Source organism: Zeus faber (assembly GCF_960531495.2).
Source record: "Zeus faber genome assembly, chromosome: 17".
Taxonomy (NCBI): Eukaryota; Metazoa; Chordata; class Actinopteri; order Zeiformes; family Zeidae; genus Zeus; species Zeus faber.
The window spans coordinates 7,900,028-7,914,370 of record NC_137204.1 but is presented as its reverse complement, the minus strand read 5'-3'; the positions used below and the strand labels follow the sequence as shown (position 1 = coordinate 7,914,370).

The 14,343-nt window shown below is 40.9% G+C and overlaps 1 protein-coding gene across 1 annotated transcript; it reads right to left on the bottom strand.

Moving 5' to 3' along the window:
- Window positions 1–73: 73 nt before the first annotated feature.
- Window positions 74–11,079, bottom strand: trappc13 (trafficking protein particle complex subunit 13). The gene is made up of 13 exons (XM_080018273.1): window positions 10,960–11,079; window positions 10,006–10,074; window positions 5,798–5,897; window positions 5,118–5,202; window positions 4,884–5,011; window positions 4,702–4,774; window positions 4,324–4,368; window positions 3,905–3,922; window positions 2,177–2,310; window positions 1,882–2,080; window positions 1,688–1,788; window positions 1,411–1,558; window positions 74–344 (listed from the first exon to the last, which is right to left on the bottom strand). Exons 1-13 carry the CDS (start codon window positions 11,003–11,005, stop codon window positions 237–239), a joined length of 1,254 nt encoding a protein of 417 aa, XP_079874399.1. The 5' UTR covers window positions 11,006–11,079; the 3' UTR covers window positions 74–236.
- Window positions 11,080–14,343: the final 3,264 nt, after the last annotated feature.

Genomic DNA, 14,343 nt, shown 5'->3' with positions numbered 1-14,343 from the left:
ATATGCCACCGTTCAAGTTTGATAAAGGAGATCAAATGCTTATTAGAAAAGACGGTCATTGGTTTTAGTGCTTTATTCACATTTATGCACTATTTACATCAGAATCCTTTTACAAGAAAATGGAAACAATATATTAAAATGTGATCAACCAGTGGTGCAAAAAAGTCCTAATTTCAAGGTAACTGCAGAAACGCAGAGGTCCGTTCAATGTCAATGTAAAGAAGCGCTAATCAACACTAGCACTCGTTGTTTGTATATGGACACACCACACAGACCTGCGCAATGTCATCGTATTCGTACGTCCTCTTCAGGAAGGTGTCTGTGAGCCGCAGTCCAGAAATACTCTAATAAGACACATGGAAGGAAAACACACTGTTACACACCTTTTTAAGAGAGTATTTTGGAATCTAGATTAGTGGTTGGGTTTTTTCAATGGGCAATGTCGATGACGATATTTAAAGAGCGGGGTGGCCGATGGCCGATATATACTGCTGAGATCATGTTGTTTTTTTTGCATCTGATAAAATACAACAATTTAATAATAAAGAATTGCTGAACTTATCAACATTTATTTAGCACTGTCATTGTCTGCATTGTCTCTGCAGTGCACTTATTTTAAATAAAAAATGCATCAACTAAATACATGTCCACAGGTAATTAAAAAAAAAAAAATTATGAATGAAAAATAATTAATTCTAAACGATAATAACAAATAAACTGTCATATCAAAGTCTGATCGAGAAATAGTCCCTCCATTACAGAAGTGCAGGATTTATTATTTACAAGTGAAGTATTGACACAAAAACATCCAGTTTTTACTAAATTAAGACCCATAGCGAGACGATGTGATTTTATGTTTTTCAAAGCGTGAATGGGAATTAAAGTAGCGGATTCCCACGACCGGGACGGCCGCCATGTTGCACACGGGGCGCCCGTGATCTGCGCTCCGGCTGTGTCCCCCCCCCGCCGCTCCATTCCCTTACTGAAACAAAATTGTTGTTTTTCAAGATTTTGTTTCTTACAAGTTAGGAAACACAAAAATAAATAGACCTAAAATAGTCTAGGAAAGACTGCGCGTGAGTGAAAGGCGGCGGGGCTATGTGGGCGCTGCACGTGGTGTGTGTGACTCCCTGTGGGAGAGGACAAAGAGGAAGCGGAGCTATTACCGATGTATCCATAGTGTGGAAAATTTGTATTGAGACCATTTCAAATATTCAGAATCAATATATATATAGAAAAATGGATATTTTAGACAACACTAGTCTGCAGACATTTTTTTGTTTATCGGCCTCGTGAGCGCAGGCATTGACCGATGCTGATGATCTCAAAATCCGAAATATCGGCCCAATTAAACAGTCAACCAATCAACCGATCGACCACTAGTCTAGATCTTGTCATTTGGGCGCTTACCTGCAGACCCTGGACGGATGACAGGAGTTTCAGGGGAAGCGAGAGGAAGGCGCTGGGGTTGACCTTCCCAAGTTGTCTCCCCGACACGCCACACCAGTGGATGGACCGGGTGTTGCACATCTCCAACACCAAGTCCATCGTTCTCTCACTGAAACATCAAGCCAGAGGAGACGCCGAGCCTTAGAACTACAGCTCACAAAATGAACCTCCGCCGTTTGAAATAACGTGGCAAATTGCCCAGAACCAGCCTCGGAACGGGACTCAGCACAGGCTTCACCTGCAGTTTGTGATTTTACAAACAATGTCGAAGGGTTCTTCCAGGTTGACCGTGTCGGGAATCATCTCCAACGATAGCCTGATGTCTCCGTAGCCAGGAGCCTGCAAGGCACAGGAAAAGGGAGTCAAATAACGGAGGCCTCAGCAAAATGGAGAACAGCGCAGGACATTGAACGATGACAACGTTCTCGGTACCATTCTTTGAAGCTGACTGGTCTGCAGCCTTCCCTTTTCACCCAGGTTGGTCTTCCACACGATGTCCAGCTTGCCGATCACCGTCACGCCCTTGATGACGCCGGCCTTCTCGGCAAACTCAGGCTTGGGCTTTAGGCAGTACAGGTACTGCCGCGTGTCCATGGGCTGCAGGTAGGACATCTTCCCAAACGTGGACTCTCTGAGGTTACGAAAAAAAACCGGAAGTCAAACCAATTGTTTGGTTTGCTTAAGAAATGAAAACCAGAACAAAAAACAAACCCCAAAATGCTTTTACCCTTCAACTCCGGATGCGACTGTGTTGAGCTCTGTCACGTTGTACAACATGGAGGGCTCCAGGGAGACCTTCTCCATGAACATGGGAGACGTTGTGATGTTCTGGATCTGGGCCTCCAGGAAAACCTCATCTGTCTAGGAGGGTTCAACAGTAATATCAAATAATAATTTGAAATAATCAGAACTATGCAGGAACGCCGACTCATGGGCTAACTGAGCAACACCCTGACTTTAATGTAAGTCATGTAAAGGACGCTAGGCTATTAGAACGTGGAATTGCATAAAGTTACTTCAAACCTACTTTAGTGTAAACACATCACGTGAAATGACAATAACAGAAAACACAAAGACAACCTCAACTTAAACGCTGCCTGGTAAAAATAGCTCTAAAGTGTGCTCAGCATGCCTTTGAGGAGGTGGTTAGTCCAATGCAGACCAGCAGGTATACAGTAGGGGTTGCACAACGCCGAACTTTACCAGTCATCTAACGTTGACTTAAAAAAATTCAAATAACTTTAAAAATGTGGTACGGGCTACAATATCACTTAGTGTATTAACAGTACGAGTTGACTTTTAGATCCAATCGCGATCCAACACATTTGCTCTCCAGTTGGATTAAAAAAAAACATGTATGTGCCACGTCTGTTCAGTAACAAATATCTGCTATAACACTAACAGAGGCTATCCCATAAAATAATGTTCAATGAACGTACAAATGAATAGTGTTCGCGTCAATATTCTTATGATTTGAAACTTTTTTGGCTCATGTTACACAAACGTCTTAAGGCACCACTTCACTTGTTAAAAAAATATTCTTTGAGATAAAACAAACAAAAATCAAGGTCCCACGCTCTGTGGTGCTGATGTATTCAATTAGATAAACGAAGTTCAAGGAAGTTCAGCAGCTAAGCTAGCGTCACGGATTCATGGGCCTTCCATCCTTCCTTCCTTCCTTCCTTCCTCCTTCAATTTGCGGAGCCTAGATTTTTTTTCGAGGACCGACGTGTCAACTGTGCAGTGCAACCTCTAGTATACGGTGAGACATCGTGAGAGAGAAGCAGAGATTAGTTTCATGCCTGCCATTCACACCGGGGCAATTTAGACTTGTTAGATCACGGAGCTCAGCCGAGTCCCAGAGTCACTCCATCCAACACCCGATGTTGAGAAAGTACCAATAACCCAATTACACTTTAAAAAACGTCAAGAACGTCCGCTGAATAATCGGCGCCGTGTCATTGACGCTGATCATCCTTCACTAAAATAAGATGAACCGGCCTGACCTGCAACCCAGGAATCACGCAACGGACACCCGGATCAGTTCATTCTTATACCAATCCCAAATCTCCCCCAATTTCAACCCGATTTGTTTTGATCATTGAAAATCCCCAAGCGTCAACAATTGATCCCATCGACATCCAGGTTCATTCACCAAATCCCTGTGCCGGATAAGTTTGCGAGTGGGCGCAAGCATCTTCAGAAAGAGCAAAAAAACAAAACGATGGAAAACCCGCATTGCCACCACATTGAGTGGAAGCAAGTGAAGTAAGTTTTATATCTGTCTTTTTGCGATTCAAGTTATGTTTTCCGAATTCCTTTCCATTTATTGTCGGTTTGCTCCTTCTTGCTGGCCGCGGGGGGGGGGGGGGGGGGAATAGACAAACATTGCCGTGAAAGGGATTAGGAAAGAAAAAGCGAAGTTTTAGCGATGAAAACAGAGAAAACAAATTACCACAGAACTGAGGTCACTCTAATGGAAGGGGAAAAAAATGAAATATAAGACATAAATAAATGAAGTTAATGGCCAGTGTCAATGACAATGAATATCTGCATTCTAAGAAGAAATGCTGAATGAGGGAGCATGACAGACGATCTTATTTCATCTAAGCCTGTAAAAACAAAAAAAACACTTTAAAACCCCAATTTAAGGTTCAAAAAGTGAGCAAATCACTTTAAATGCTTTTGATAGTGTCCTTATGGAGATAAAGGCTTTTCCATGACATTTGACTACATTAGCATCAAGAAGGTTTCAATAATTATTTGGTGGTAGGCGACGTAGAGAAACGCCTTTTTGTAACTGTGGCTCTATATTATGTGGTAGTGGTGTATACAACGATATACAACGTAAACAATCAAATACGACAGGCTTACCTCGGCGTTGTAGAACTTTGTTTTCACGTCCAGCGGCTTTAACACCTGATTGAGAATAGATTGCAAGCTGAATGCTGGAGACCTCTCACACTGCTCTTCCATTGAATACAGAAACTAAAATAGATCCGCACAATGCCCAACTGTGTATTTGCAGTGCTCAGCAATACTAGATAATCAGTCATTCCGGTGGCCCTTGTAGTTCTACTGGGTTTTACCGAAACAGACAGCGGGCGGCCGGAGATCCTGGTACAAAACGGAGCTCGTTAAGACTCCGGGACCGGTACGCTAATTGAGTTTTGCTCTGGTGTGGACATGTGAGATTCCTGAAGCTTCTCTCAAGCCTGAGCTCCGGTTACCACAAAAAGAATCATGAGTCACCTGGAATTTAAAGAACTTCCGGAAATAGAGCTTCTCGCCGTACTGGGTGGTGTAACTGACTGCACAAACTAAACTGGAAATGGGGGAGGGCAAAAAAATAAATAAATAAATATATATATATTTACATATTAACATTGCTTTTTCAATAAGTTAAGCAAAAAAAAAAAAAAAAAACAGCCTACATATGAGTTCCGATTTCTTTGACTTCGTGGTGGATGACGTCGTCGATGCAGCACTCTGGTTTGAGTTCGGACACCGCCGAGTTTGAGGCAGAGAGGCTGAGTCTCTGGGAGCTGGTCTGGAGGTCGGCCTGGGGGAAGCACGGGGGAGAAGCTGTGAAGTTCCTCCGCCAGCCCGAGCTTAAAAGCTCATTTACCTCGTAAACATTAAAGAGATAAAGAGTCTTGGCGCGGCACCTTCACTAAAATGTCTTTCACCACCTGGCTGCTGTCGTTGTGCACACTGATGTAGCTGGAGAAGGTCTCGCCCAGGAAGATATTCCTGGAAGCGCAAAGGGTTCCCAGGGAGGGCAATTGACAACATCAAGCGCCGTAGGTAGGCAGGAAAGAAAGATGGCGGTTTTAAAAGTGTGAAAATGAGTCAAGTGACACCAAAATAAAGAATATAAACAATATCCACACGAAGGTCAAGCTTATATACAAGTTGCTCTTGCAAACTTGCAAACTGACTATTTGCATGTGAATAACCAAAACTTCATGATTGCTCAATTCAATTGTACTACACATCTTATTTGAATGAAAATGAAAACGTTAGTTTCCAAACACAGAACAAATAAACACAGTATACTACACCCAACTAATGATTAATATAATTTCAGATTGTTATGTTATGCATGGTTGTCAAAAATGTGCGTTTGTTCATGAGTAAGCACATTTAGATCAATTATCACAGTGCACAGTACACACTACACAACTTGTATTTGCTGTCTGCGATACCGCCATACCTAAATGATCAGGGTGAAATAGTAAAACTAGAAGGTTACATTCCACGCCTTTTATAGTACACTGAATTACAAAAACGTGTAGAATTCTTTAAGGTTGTTTTTGCTTGCTACTTTAAACGACTATTTGATTACCCAAAGTTCTGTGGTAGCGTCAGCATCTCCCCCAGCATCAACGCCTCCGCTCCTTTAATGGTGGAAGGATCTGCCTCCATCAGCTGGCCAAACAGATTCCCTGAGGACCCCACAGACACAGGAAAACATTGTTTGATGTGCCACCCGACATATGCCAAAGGTGAAACATGTGATACGTTAAACCAAAAAGGACAAGAAGCTTTACGAGTCATAGAAGTTGCGATACTGACAGCGATGTGACCACAGCCTGTGTCATTCGTATGTTGACCTATTGCATAGATATTAATAAGAAAACAACAAAAACTTTTAGTCAAATAATAAAAAAAGGTTATAAGACAAGAAGAACACTGTGACACAGATAGAGTCTATTGCAGTAGCAGATATGCATACATAAGAAACGACCCTAAGTACCCGGATGTGGCATTTGGATATACCTCACAGTTAAACCACAACAGATGCAAAGGGCCACAACTTATTATGAACATATTTGTGCAGTTTTATTTATTGACTGTATTAACCACTGCCGTTTCATATCAGGGTTCATTCTGGCATTATTTTACCATTTTGAAGGGCTTTACACAAAACAAATATAACCCATTTTCAATGTGATCTATATTTAATTAAATATAATTGTATTCCTATTGTCTACTATTTATATTAGTATATCTATTATTAATCTCATTGTCATCTAGTATCATAAGGATTTCCAACCATGCTAGGTTAAATATACATTTCTCTGGTATAATCTATGTCGGAAGCGATTCAGAGGGAACATTATAGGTTTTCAATTATCAAGTTTTTTTTCAAGGACTTTTCAAGCACAAAGGGGGGCTATTTTCAAGATATTCCAGTACTTATATTTCTGAGGATAAAAATTCAAGCACTTCAAGCACATCAAGGGCACGGTAAGATCCCTGTAACATACCCCAAAGTCTTGCTAGTCCATTTTAATTCATTCCAAAGCATCATGGAATATTAAAAAAAATATTCTCAATTTGAGTAAAAGAAAAATGTTTTGTGGGTAAATAGAGTCATAAATAAATAAGCTGCTTTAAAGGTTTATTTTCCATTATCCTGCTATATTTAATTGTGTGCAGTTCTCTCTGAGGTTAACTGCACAGGGGTACAGTTAACAGTTTTACAAGGGACCTGGTTGGTCTCTGTAAGAATTTCACACAGAACTGCTGTTGCCTCGCATACCTGCCACATTGTGATGTGTGGCATACAAACAGGAGCCAGCTGCTGTCAAATAAACAACTCTAAGTTGTTCACGGACACAGATTAGGCCTAATCTAAGACAAAATCACACTTTTAATCTGGATTTTACTCAAATGGCCTTTATCAGTCATGGTTTAAATTAGTCTCAGACTCGGCCTGGTCTTGGTTTAAAAAATCTGATTTTTCAGATGGAAGAATAGAGCTAATCTATGTCTATGTGAAGACTTAAATTCAACCTGGCCAGAGGGAGGTTTATCTTTGGATTAATGGACGTGGCCTCCAGGTCGACCTTGACAATAGAGATGGATTATCTGGACTAAGACTAGCACCAAGACCACACAGAAGGAGCTGACTAGTCCTTCATTACCTTAGTCGAGGACTTAGACCCCAGTCTCGAACTAATTCATCTGAAATTAAGAAACGTCTCAGAAGGTTTTTGTTTTTAAATTCTGGATTAATTTAAGTAGGATTTCTTTAGTCCTGATTTAGATGAAACCCTGCCCCTAAATGTTTCTAAGTGCAATTCAAGTAAATGTGAAATTATTTTACTTCTTTATAGTTCCTTGCTGGGGTCGTCATACCAGCTTGTGTCGTGATTGATTCCTTTGACATTTAGCCTCAAAGTTTTTTCTTATTTGTGATTCATCTTTTGGTATAATAATACCAACATGAACAACGATAATAAAGAACAAAATGAATCGTAACTTCAGAGAGGATACTATCAATGCAGTAAAAAGGCAAATGTGAGGACAGGTATATAAGACACTGTTACACTACGCATCTAATATTGAATTTCAGTAATACCTCCTTGTTTACATTATAAAATGCTTTCCCCCCTTGTATAAATAGCGCCCCTACCAGGAAGGGTCACAGAGATTTAGGGGTTGTGCAGAGCTCGGTTACCAACTTGGAGCTGACATTGCCCCGAGCCAACGAGAAGGAAAAAGAAACACTATAAATGATACCCAGGCTCGATTCTATATTTAGGAACTGCGTCCTACACTGGGAGCCTATAAATCATTTCATCAATCATTTCAGAAGTTAGCAGGGTACACTCTAGCATTACAAAATGAACGTTTTCAAACTTTGCAAACTTTCACGTACTTTTTTAAGTACTGTTTTTTCATTTTCAAGGACTTCATGCAAAACATAACAAATTTTCAATGTGATCTTCATTAATTAAAATATAATGTAATCTTAGTCTCATTGTCTATTATTTATATTATCCATTATTTATGTTAGTATATCTATTATATGGGTCACCCCCCCTCCCAGAAAACATGCCCAAAATGAGTTGATACACTTATTTACAGAGAATGTGAAATAATTCATTTAAATATTAAAGTACCCCATGCCTACTACAGCCAACTTATATCTCATTTATTTTAAACATGACAATAGAAAGAGTGGTGAGGGAATGTAGTGATGGAGTATACATTTTTGCACTGTCATTGTGTGTTCCGCCGTTTTATACTAAACTAAGCTCATCTAAATTGCATTCATTACCGTAACAGCCATCTTAAACTGCCCCAACGTGTTATAGTACTGCATTTTTTGATAAGAAAAGCCCAGAAAAAAAAAAGAAAATAACACAATAGTTAAAAGAAATACTTTTAACACACACACACACACACACACACACACACACACACACACACACACACAGAGCTCATCTCGTTCCAATGGCACCTGTCAAGGGGTGGGATATATTAGGCAGCAAGTGAACAGTCAGTTCTTGAAGTTGAAGTGGAAGCAGGAAAAATGAGCGAGTGTGAGGCTCTGAGCGACTTTGACAAGGACCAAATTGTGATGTTAGATGACTGGGTCAGAGCATCTCCAAAACGACAGGTCTTGTGGGGTGTTCCTGGTGTGCAGTGGTTAGTACCTACCACAAGTTGTCCAAGGAAGGACAGGGCAGGGAACCGGCGACAGGGTCATGAGCGCCCAAGGCTCATTGATGTCCCATCCCACAGAAGAGCTACTGCAGCACAAATTTCTGAAAAAGTTTATGCTGCTATGATCGAAAGGTGTCAGAACACACAGTGCATCGCAGCTTGCTGTGTAGGGGGCTGCTTGGTCGCAGACCTGTCTGAGTGCCCATGCTGACCCCTGTCCACCGCCAAAAATGCCTACAATGGGCATGTGAGCATCAGAACTGGACCATGGAGCAATGGAAGAAGGTGGCCTGGTCTGATGAATCATGTTTTCTTCTACATCATGTCGATATATATATATATATATATATATATATATATATATATATATATATATATATATATATGTGTGTGTGTGTTTGTGTGTGTGTGTAACCTTTATTCAATTTGTGAAAACAAGATAAAGGTGGATCTTATTGTATTTTTCCACACAGACAGCTAAAGAGCAGGTCTAATTGTGAAAACAGGAAAGGGGTGGATTTCACTGTATTTTCCCATACAGACGACTTAAGAGCAGGTCTAGCTCAAAAACTACTGTACTTACAGTAGGCACAAATTAAGTCACATGACTAGTAAAGTTGAATAAATAATTTGCTCTCGCAATCCAAGGGGAGCAATAGAATGCATATATTCCATCCCATTCAGATATTTTTTTTGGGGGGGGGGGTACTTCCAAAATTCATGAAACTGTGGGAAATGACACCAACTCACTTCATCTTATGTGGAAATTCATCACACAAAGTCAGTCAACCAAATGGACCAAATGGACAAAACCAATAGTTGGCTGCCTTAACAACCACAAATGAAATGCGAAAAACATTGTGTTATCACGAAAAAGGTTCCCCCCCATCCACCCCTACTGAGAGGAAGCAGGAGGCCCCCCCTCTGTCTGTAAAGGTTGGAACTGCGGAGGAAGAGAGAGCGAGAGACAACCCTCACCCTAACCTCAACCCTGCAACTAGCATTCCCTTAAACAGCGAGTAACCTGGAATAACATATTCTCCAAGGTGACATACTCTACATGGAAGTGACGTCGGCCTCCAGTAATGGGTTTACCTGGCAGGTCCCTGTCTTCGCACGTCACTGGCATGTTGGTGAATAGTGTGGGTTTTGTTAACCGCATTACTGTAAAAAGACAGGAAAGAGCTGGTCAGTCCCTAACAATTCAGGCATTTGCAGATGGTGACAGGGCTTGTTGAAAAGCAGACAACCAGGAGTTAGAACTTTTAAGGCTGAGTGTATTGATTGATAGAACACCAATTTCACTGTCATCCAGTATGAACTTTTTTTTTTTTTTTTTTGAATAAATCGTTTTTGTGTGTCGTCAACAGCCAATTAAACACGAGTTAATCACAGATTATTAACATTATTGCCGCAAGTAATAAATGTTAAGTGCCTTTCTCTGATTTACAAGGGAATTCAATCAATCGATGTTGCTCATCATGAATGAATGATATTGTTATCGCAATACCATCAACTCATGCTCAGTCATAGCGTCACTACGCGAATCTTGGGAGAGGAATTTCAAAATGACACATACACGGCCCCTGTTCGATTATAAACAACTTTATTTTGTAGAGTGTCCTAGGGTTTCTTCAAATGCGCTAATACACAAGTTGTTGCCGTTTTCTGCTTTACAATGTATTACTCCACAAACTGGCGACGTTCTTCATGGCTTTTTTCTAATTGTCTTTATTTTTTTCTTTAACTATTACTGAAATTTAAATGAGCACTTCCGAGTAAAACGTAGGTTCAAAAAATATATGGTGCCATTATGTTCCTCCATCACACATAGCGGAGACATTCAGACGATATCAGATACTTGTGACTCGAAACAACAAGTTATAGCTAACTCGCGTCCATTTCGCCGCAAAACCGTATCATCCCGTCAAAAACACTGGCTTAGCTGTCGTCGTTAGCATGTCTGCCGGCTTCACTCTCTGGGAATACACAAGCTGCTCTTCATGGCGTTGACAACACCGCTGTGAGCGTCCTCTCGTCACGAACCACCTTTTAGTGCGAGCAGGTGCTCCTGTTTCGCCTGGTTTACATCCATTGTTTTTCGAGCAATCGGGTCCGGTGTTGGAGAAGTCGCGGCTAGGCTAAGGATGCTACAGAGCCAGCGGCGACCCTTCACATCCGCACTACGCTACTCCCGCTACGGAGCGGGAGGAGGACCAAATATGCTCAGATACGATAATAAATGTCGCTGAGCGTCGCGGCGGGTCCAGGGTCGTCGACCCTTGGTCCAAGTTCACTGGAAGAGTGTGCTCTGGCTCTCTGTTTTGTGATTGTTTCCATTCGCGTTCTAAACGAGCAGTTGCCATCACTCACGATAGCCTTCGTTTCACAAGGGTCACCCATTGCAATTGCTTGATGTGTGTGACTGCTGTTGTTGGAAGGAATGACAGTCACTTTCGGACCAAGTTGCTTTTGTTGAGCTGTTGTAATTTTGCAACGTTTTTACCTTGATGACAACCTCCAAGTCATTTAGATGGTACACTGACTTGTAAACATGGAGAAATTCCGTTTTTTTTTGGCCTGATAAACCTTATATAAAAAAAACCCCCTGATCAACTCAACCTGACGGTGAAAATGTCCATTAATAACGCTCATAAATATGTCGCTGCTCCACCTCCCCGACGGTGCGGATGAGACGGGCCAGTGGTGCGCCTGGCACCCGCATCTCAGCCGCTGGCAAACACCGGCCCTTAATTCATTGCGCCACGGGGTTGAGCTGCTGGATGAGTCATACTGCAAATGTCCAACTGAGCTGCGTAAGTGTGAATCGACAACTGCATAACATGATCCCTGCTTAATAATCGCACATGTATTGCCAGTAATTGTTAATAAGCATGCGTCATTATTTACCAGTGATCTCTGAATGGCTTTACCAATTGGCATGGCTCTATTCCGTCAATTCAAAGTCATCATTTGGCTTTGCAATTGTGATATTGAAATATAATCTCTTCCTCAAACATTGTCTTTTATTCCACAGATATTTTCATGTCCTGATAAAGGCAAGTTCCTTCTAAACATCATCTCGGTCACTTGCTGTCAAACATTTTGGGTTTTGCTCCTAAGTACTGCTGTCAAACTGACAAAAAACTGTTCCTGGAGTCTCTCAAACTGCATCACACGGATGAAATGAGCCTCTTAACACCGAGATGTGTGGAGAATCAACAGGTATATTCAAAGGAACTTCATCTGTACTAAATGTTGTCAGAGATTTGCACGAACTTCTGTAGGAATTTTTTGCAGTCCTTACTTTTGAATTTTGTTCAAAGGGTTCATAAAGCATTTTAGTCTTTTTTTTTTTTTAAGGGGAGTGTGGCTGACCTCTAAAGCAGCACGTTCTGCCCATCGATTATTCGCTGCCTTGGAATGTTGACTTCTTTGAGGCGTCTGGATGGAAACTCAGAAACACAAAAGAATTACATAATTTCATAACAGACACAATAAACATATATCACCTACACTGTGTAGTTGCTTATGGTTATTGTTACGACCAACTACAATTCAGGAATATTGTATACATTGATATTTCTGGAATGTCTATAAATTCTGACAGTGATTCTATTGGGTATTTATTTTGGAGAACTTACTCTAGTGCATGCCAGCTGTCCTCAGAAGCCTATATATTTATGACGTTTAATACGCTGAGCTTCATTTAATCCAATTGTCTTCTGTTAATACTTTAACCTAATTATTTTGAAACATAATAAAGATTAATAGTAATAAAATAATACCCGTCACTTTGTAACTTTGTATGGTTAAGAGCTTGTATCCTATATTCCTTTTGTTAAAGTCCAATTGTGACTATACAGTATCTGTGTGTGGTGAGCTGTACTCTGTCAAGTTTTTCATTAATAAAAACAATAGGGCTCTTTCACGGCTGGACCCCTTATAATAATAATAATAATAATCATAACAACAATAATAATAATGATAAAATAAAATAATAATAATATGCAACGTGACGGAAATGATTGAATCCAAATCCTCATTCATATGGAAAAAACAATAGATAATGTAAAACAAAATACAGTTACATAATGATTTTGATACAATTAAGTAATACAAAGGATAGATAGATGCACTGCAACTATGCAGCAAGTAAGTCTACTGAGAGTTTTAGTTCAGTTCACTGATGCTAGTATACTGTGCGTGAGCCTGACTCTGCATCGTCTCAACAATATTTAGCGAAACATTGGACATAGAAGAGATTGACAGAGTACGCTCTTCCTTTCAAGGAATGACTACGGTTGAGAACATCGGATTAAGCTGGAATTGTTAGAGGCACGTATTGAAAATATTTATCATTCATTTGAGGAAGTGCTTCCAGGTGTCCATCCTCTGTCAGATGTACAGTGTCTCCATCTCCCCAGCTCCTACTGTATGGACTTTTGGACTTTTCCTTTCACCATAGTGACTCGACGTCTTCAAATCATAGGCACCGATTCAGAACTGTCCAGCACCACGTCTCAACTTCTGAACATCGGAAGTCCGATTAAAGATCTCCTCTCAACTCCCCTTCTGCTGGTGCCAGGTCTACAGTTCTGAATGGAGTTGTCACAGGTTTGTTGCATGGAGGTTTCACTAGCTGGCCATCGGTGGCCAAGAGAAAGGAAAGGCCTCCGCTCCCTCCCTGTAATGGTCGACCGTCTTTGCAAAACCGAGAGTGAGCAAATCGCAGGACATTACAGCACCCTGCTGAAACCACCAAATCAAACAGAAGAGTTCTACAGCAAGGAGCCTAGATGGAAGGAGATCCATGAGCTCCATCATCAAGACTGTGGGCTGGCAGGTAAAGATGGGCTAAATCCAGGCATGATTTATAGAACTTTCCTGTAATGTTTTCATTCATTTACTTATTAGTTTATTCATTCATAAGTATAAATATGTCTTGTTTATATATATTTATGGTTTGAATCCCCTCCCACGTCCCTTATGTGGGTTGCCTTTGCATGCATTAACATTATTAGAATTATGATTTAATACCCCAATTTCTCAGCACCTTTATATTATTTATTGAGTTTGTGTGTGTGTGCTTTAAGTTCCTAATGTCTATTTTTTTTATTTCAGACCCTCTATTCACATATATACAGTATGTGTGTGTGCGTGCGTGCGTGCGCGTGTGCCTGTGCGTGTGTGTGTGTTTGGAAATGTGTGTACCTGTGTGAATGAAATTCATATTTTACTTACCTTGTTGCCATGTGGAGCACTCTCATGGACATCTGCCCAAGGACTCTGGGCCCCACTGGTCTTCCCCTCCCCCCGGTTCCTGGGCGTCGACCTGCACCTGAGGTAACCCACCAGGACTTCCGGAGGATCCCATGTAACAGACGAGAGAGGGAAACACATTTAATCTACACAAACAAGCGTGGCAATCGT

Excerpts from the sequence above, each read along its gene's own strand:
- trappc13 (XM_080018273.1), bottom strand. The coding sequence starts at position 11,005 with ATGGATGTAAACCAGGCGAAACAGGAGCACCTGCTCGCACTAAAAG. Across the intron at positions 1,789-1,881 it reads CCAGTCAGCTTCAAAGAATG|GCTCCTGGCTACGGAGACAT; the intron begins GTACCGAGAACG and ends TGTGCCTTGCAG. Across the intron at positions 1,559-1,687 it reads TGTAAAATCACAAACTGCAG|TGAGAGAACGATGGACTTGG; the intron begins GTGAAGCCTGTG and ends TTGATGTTTCAG.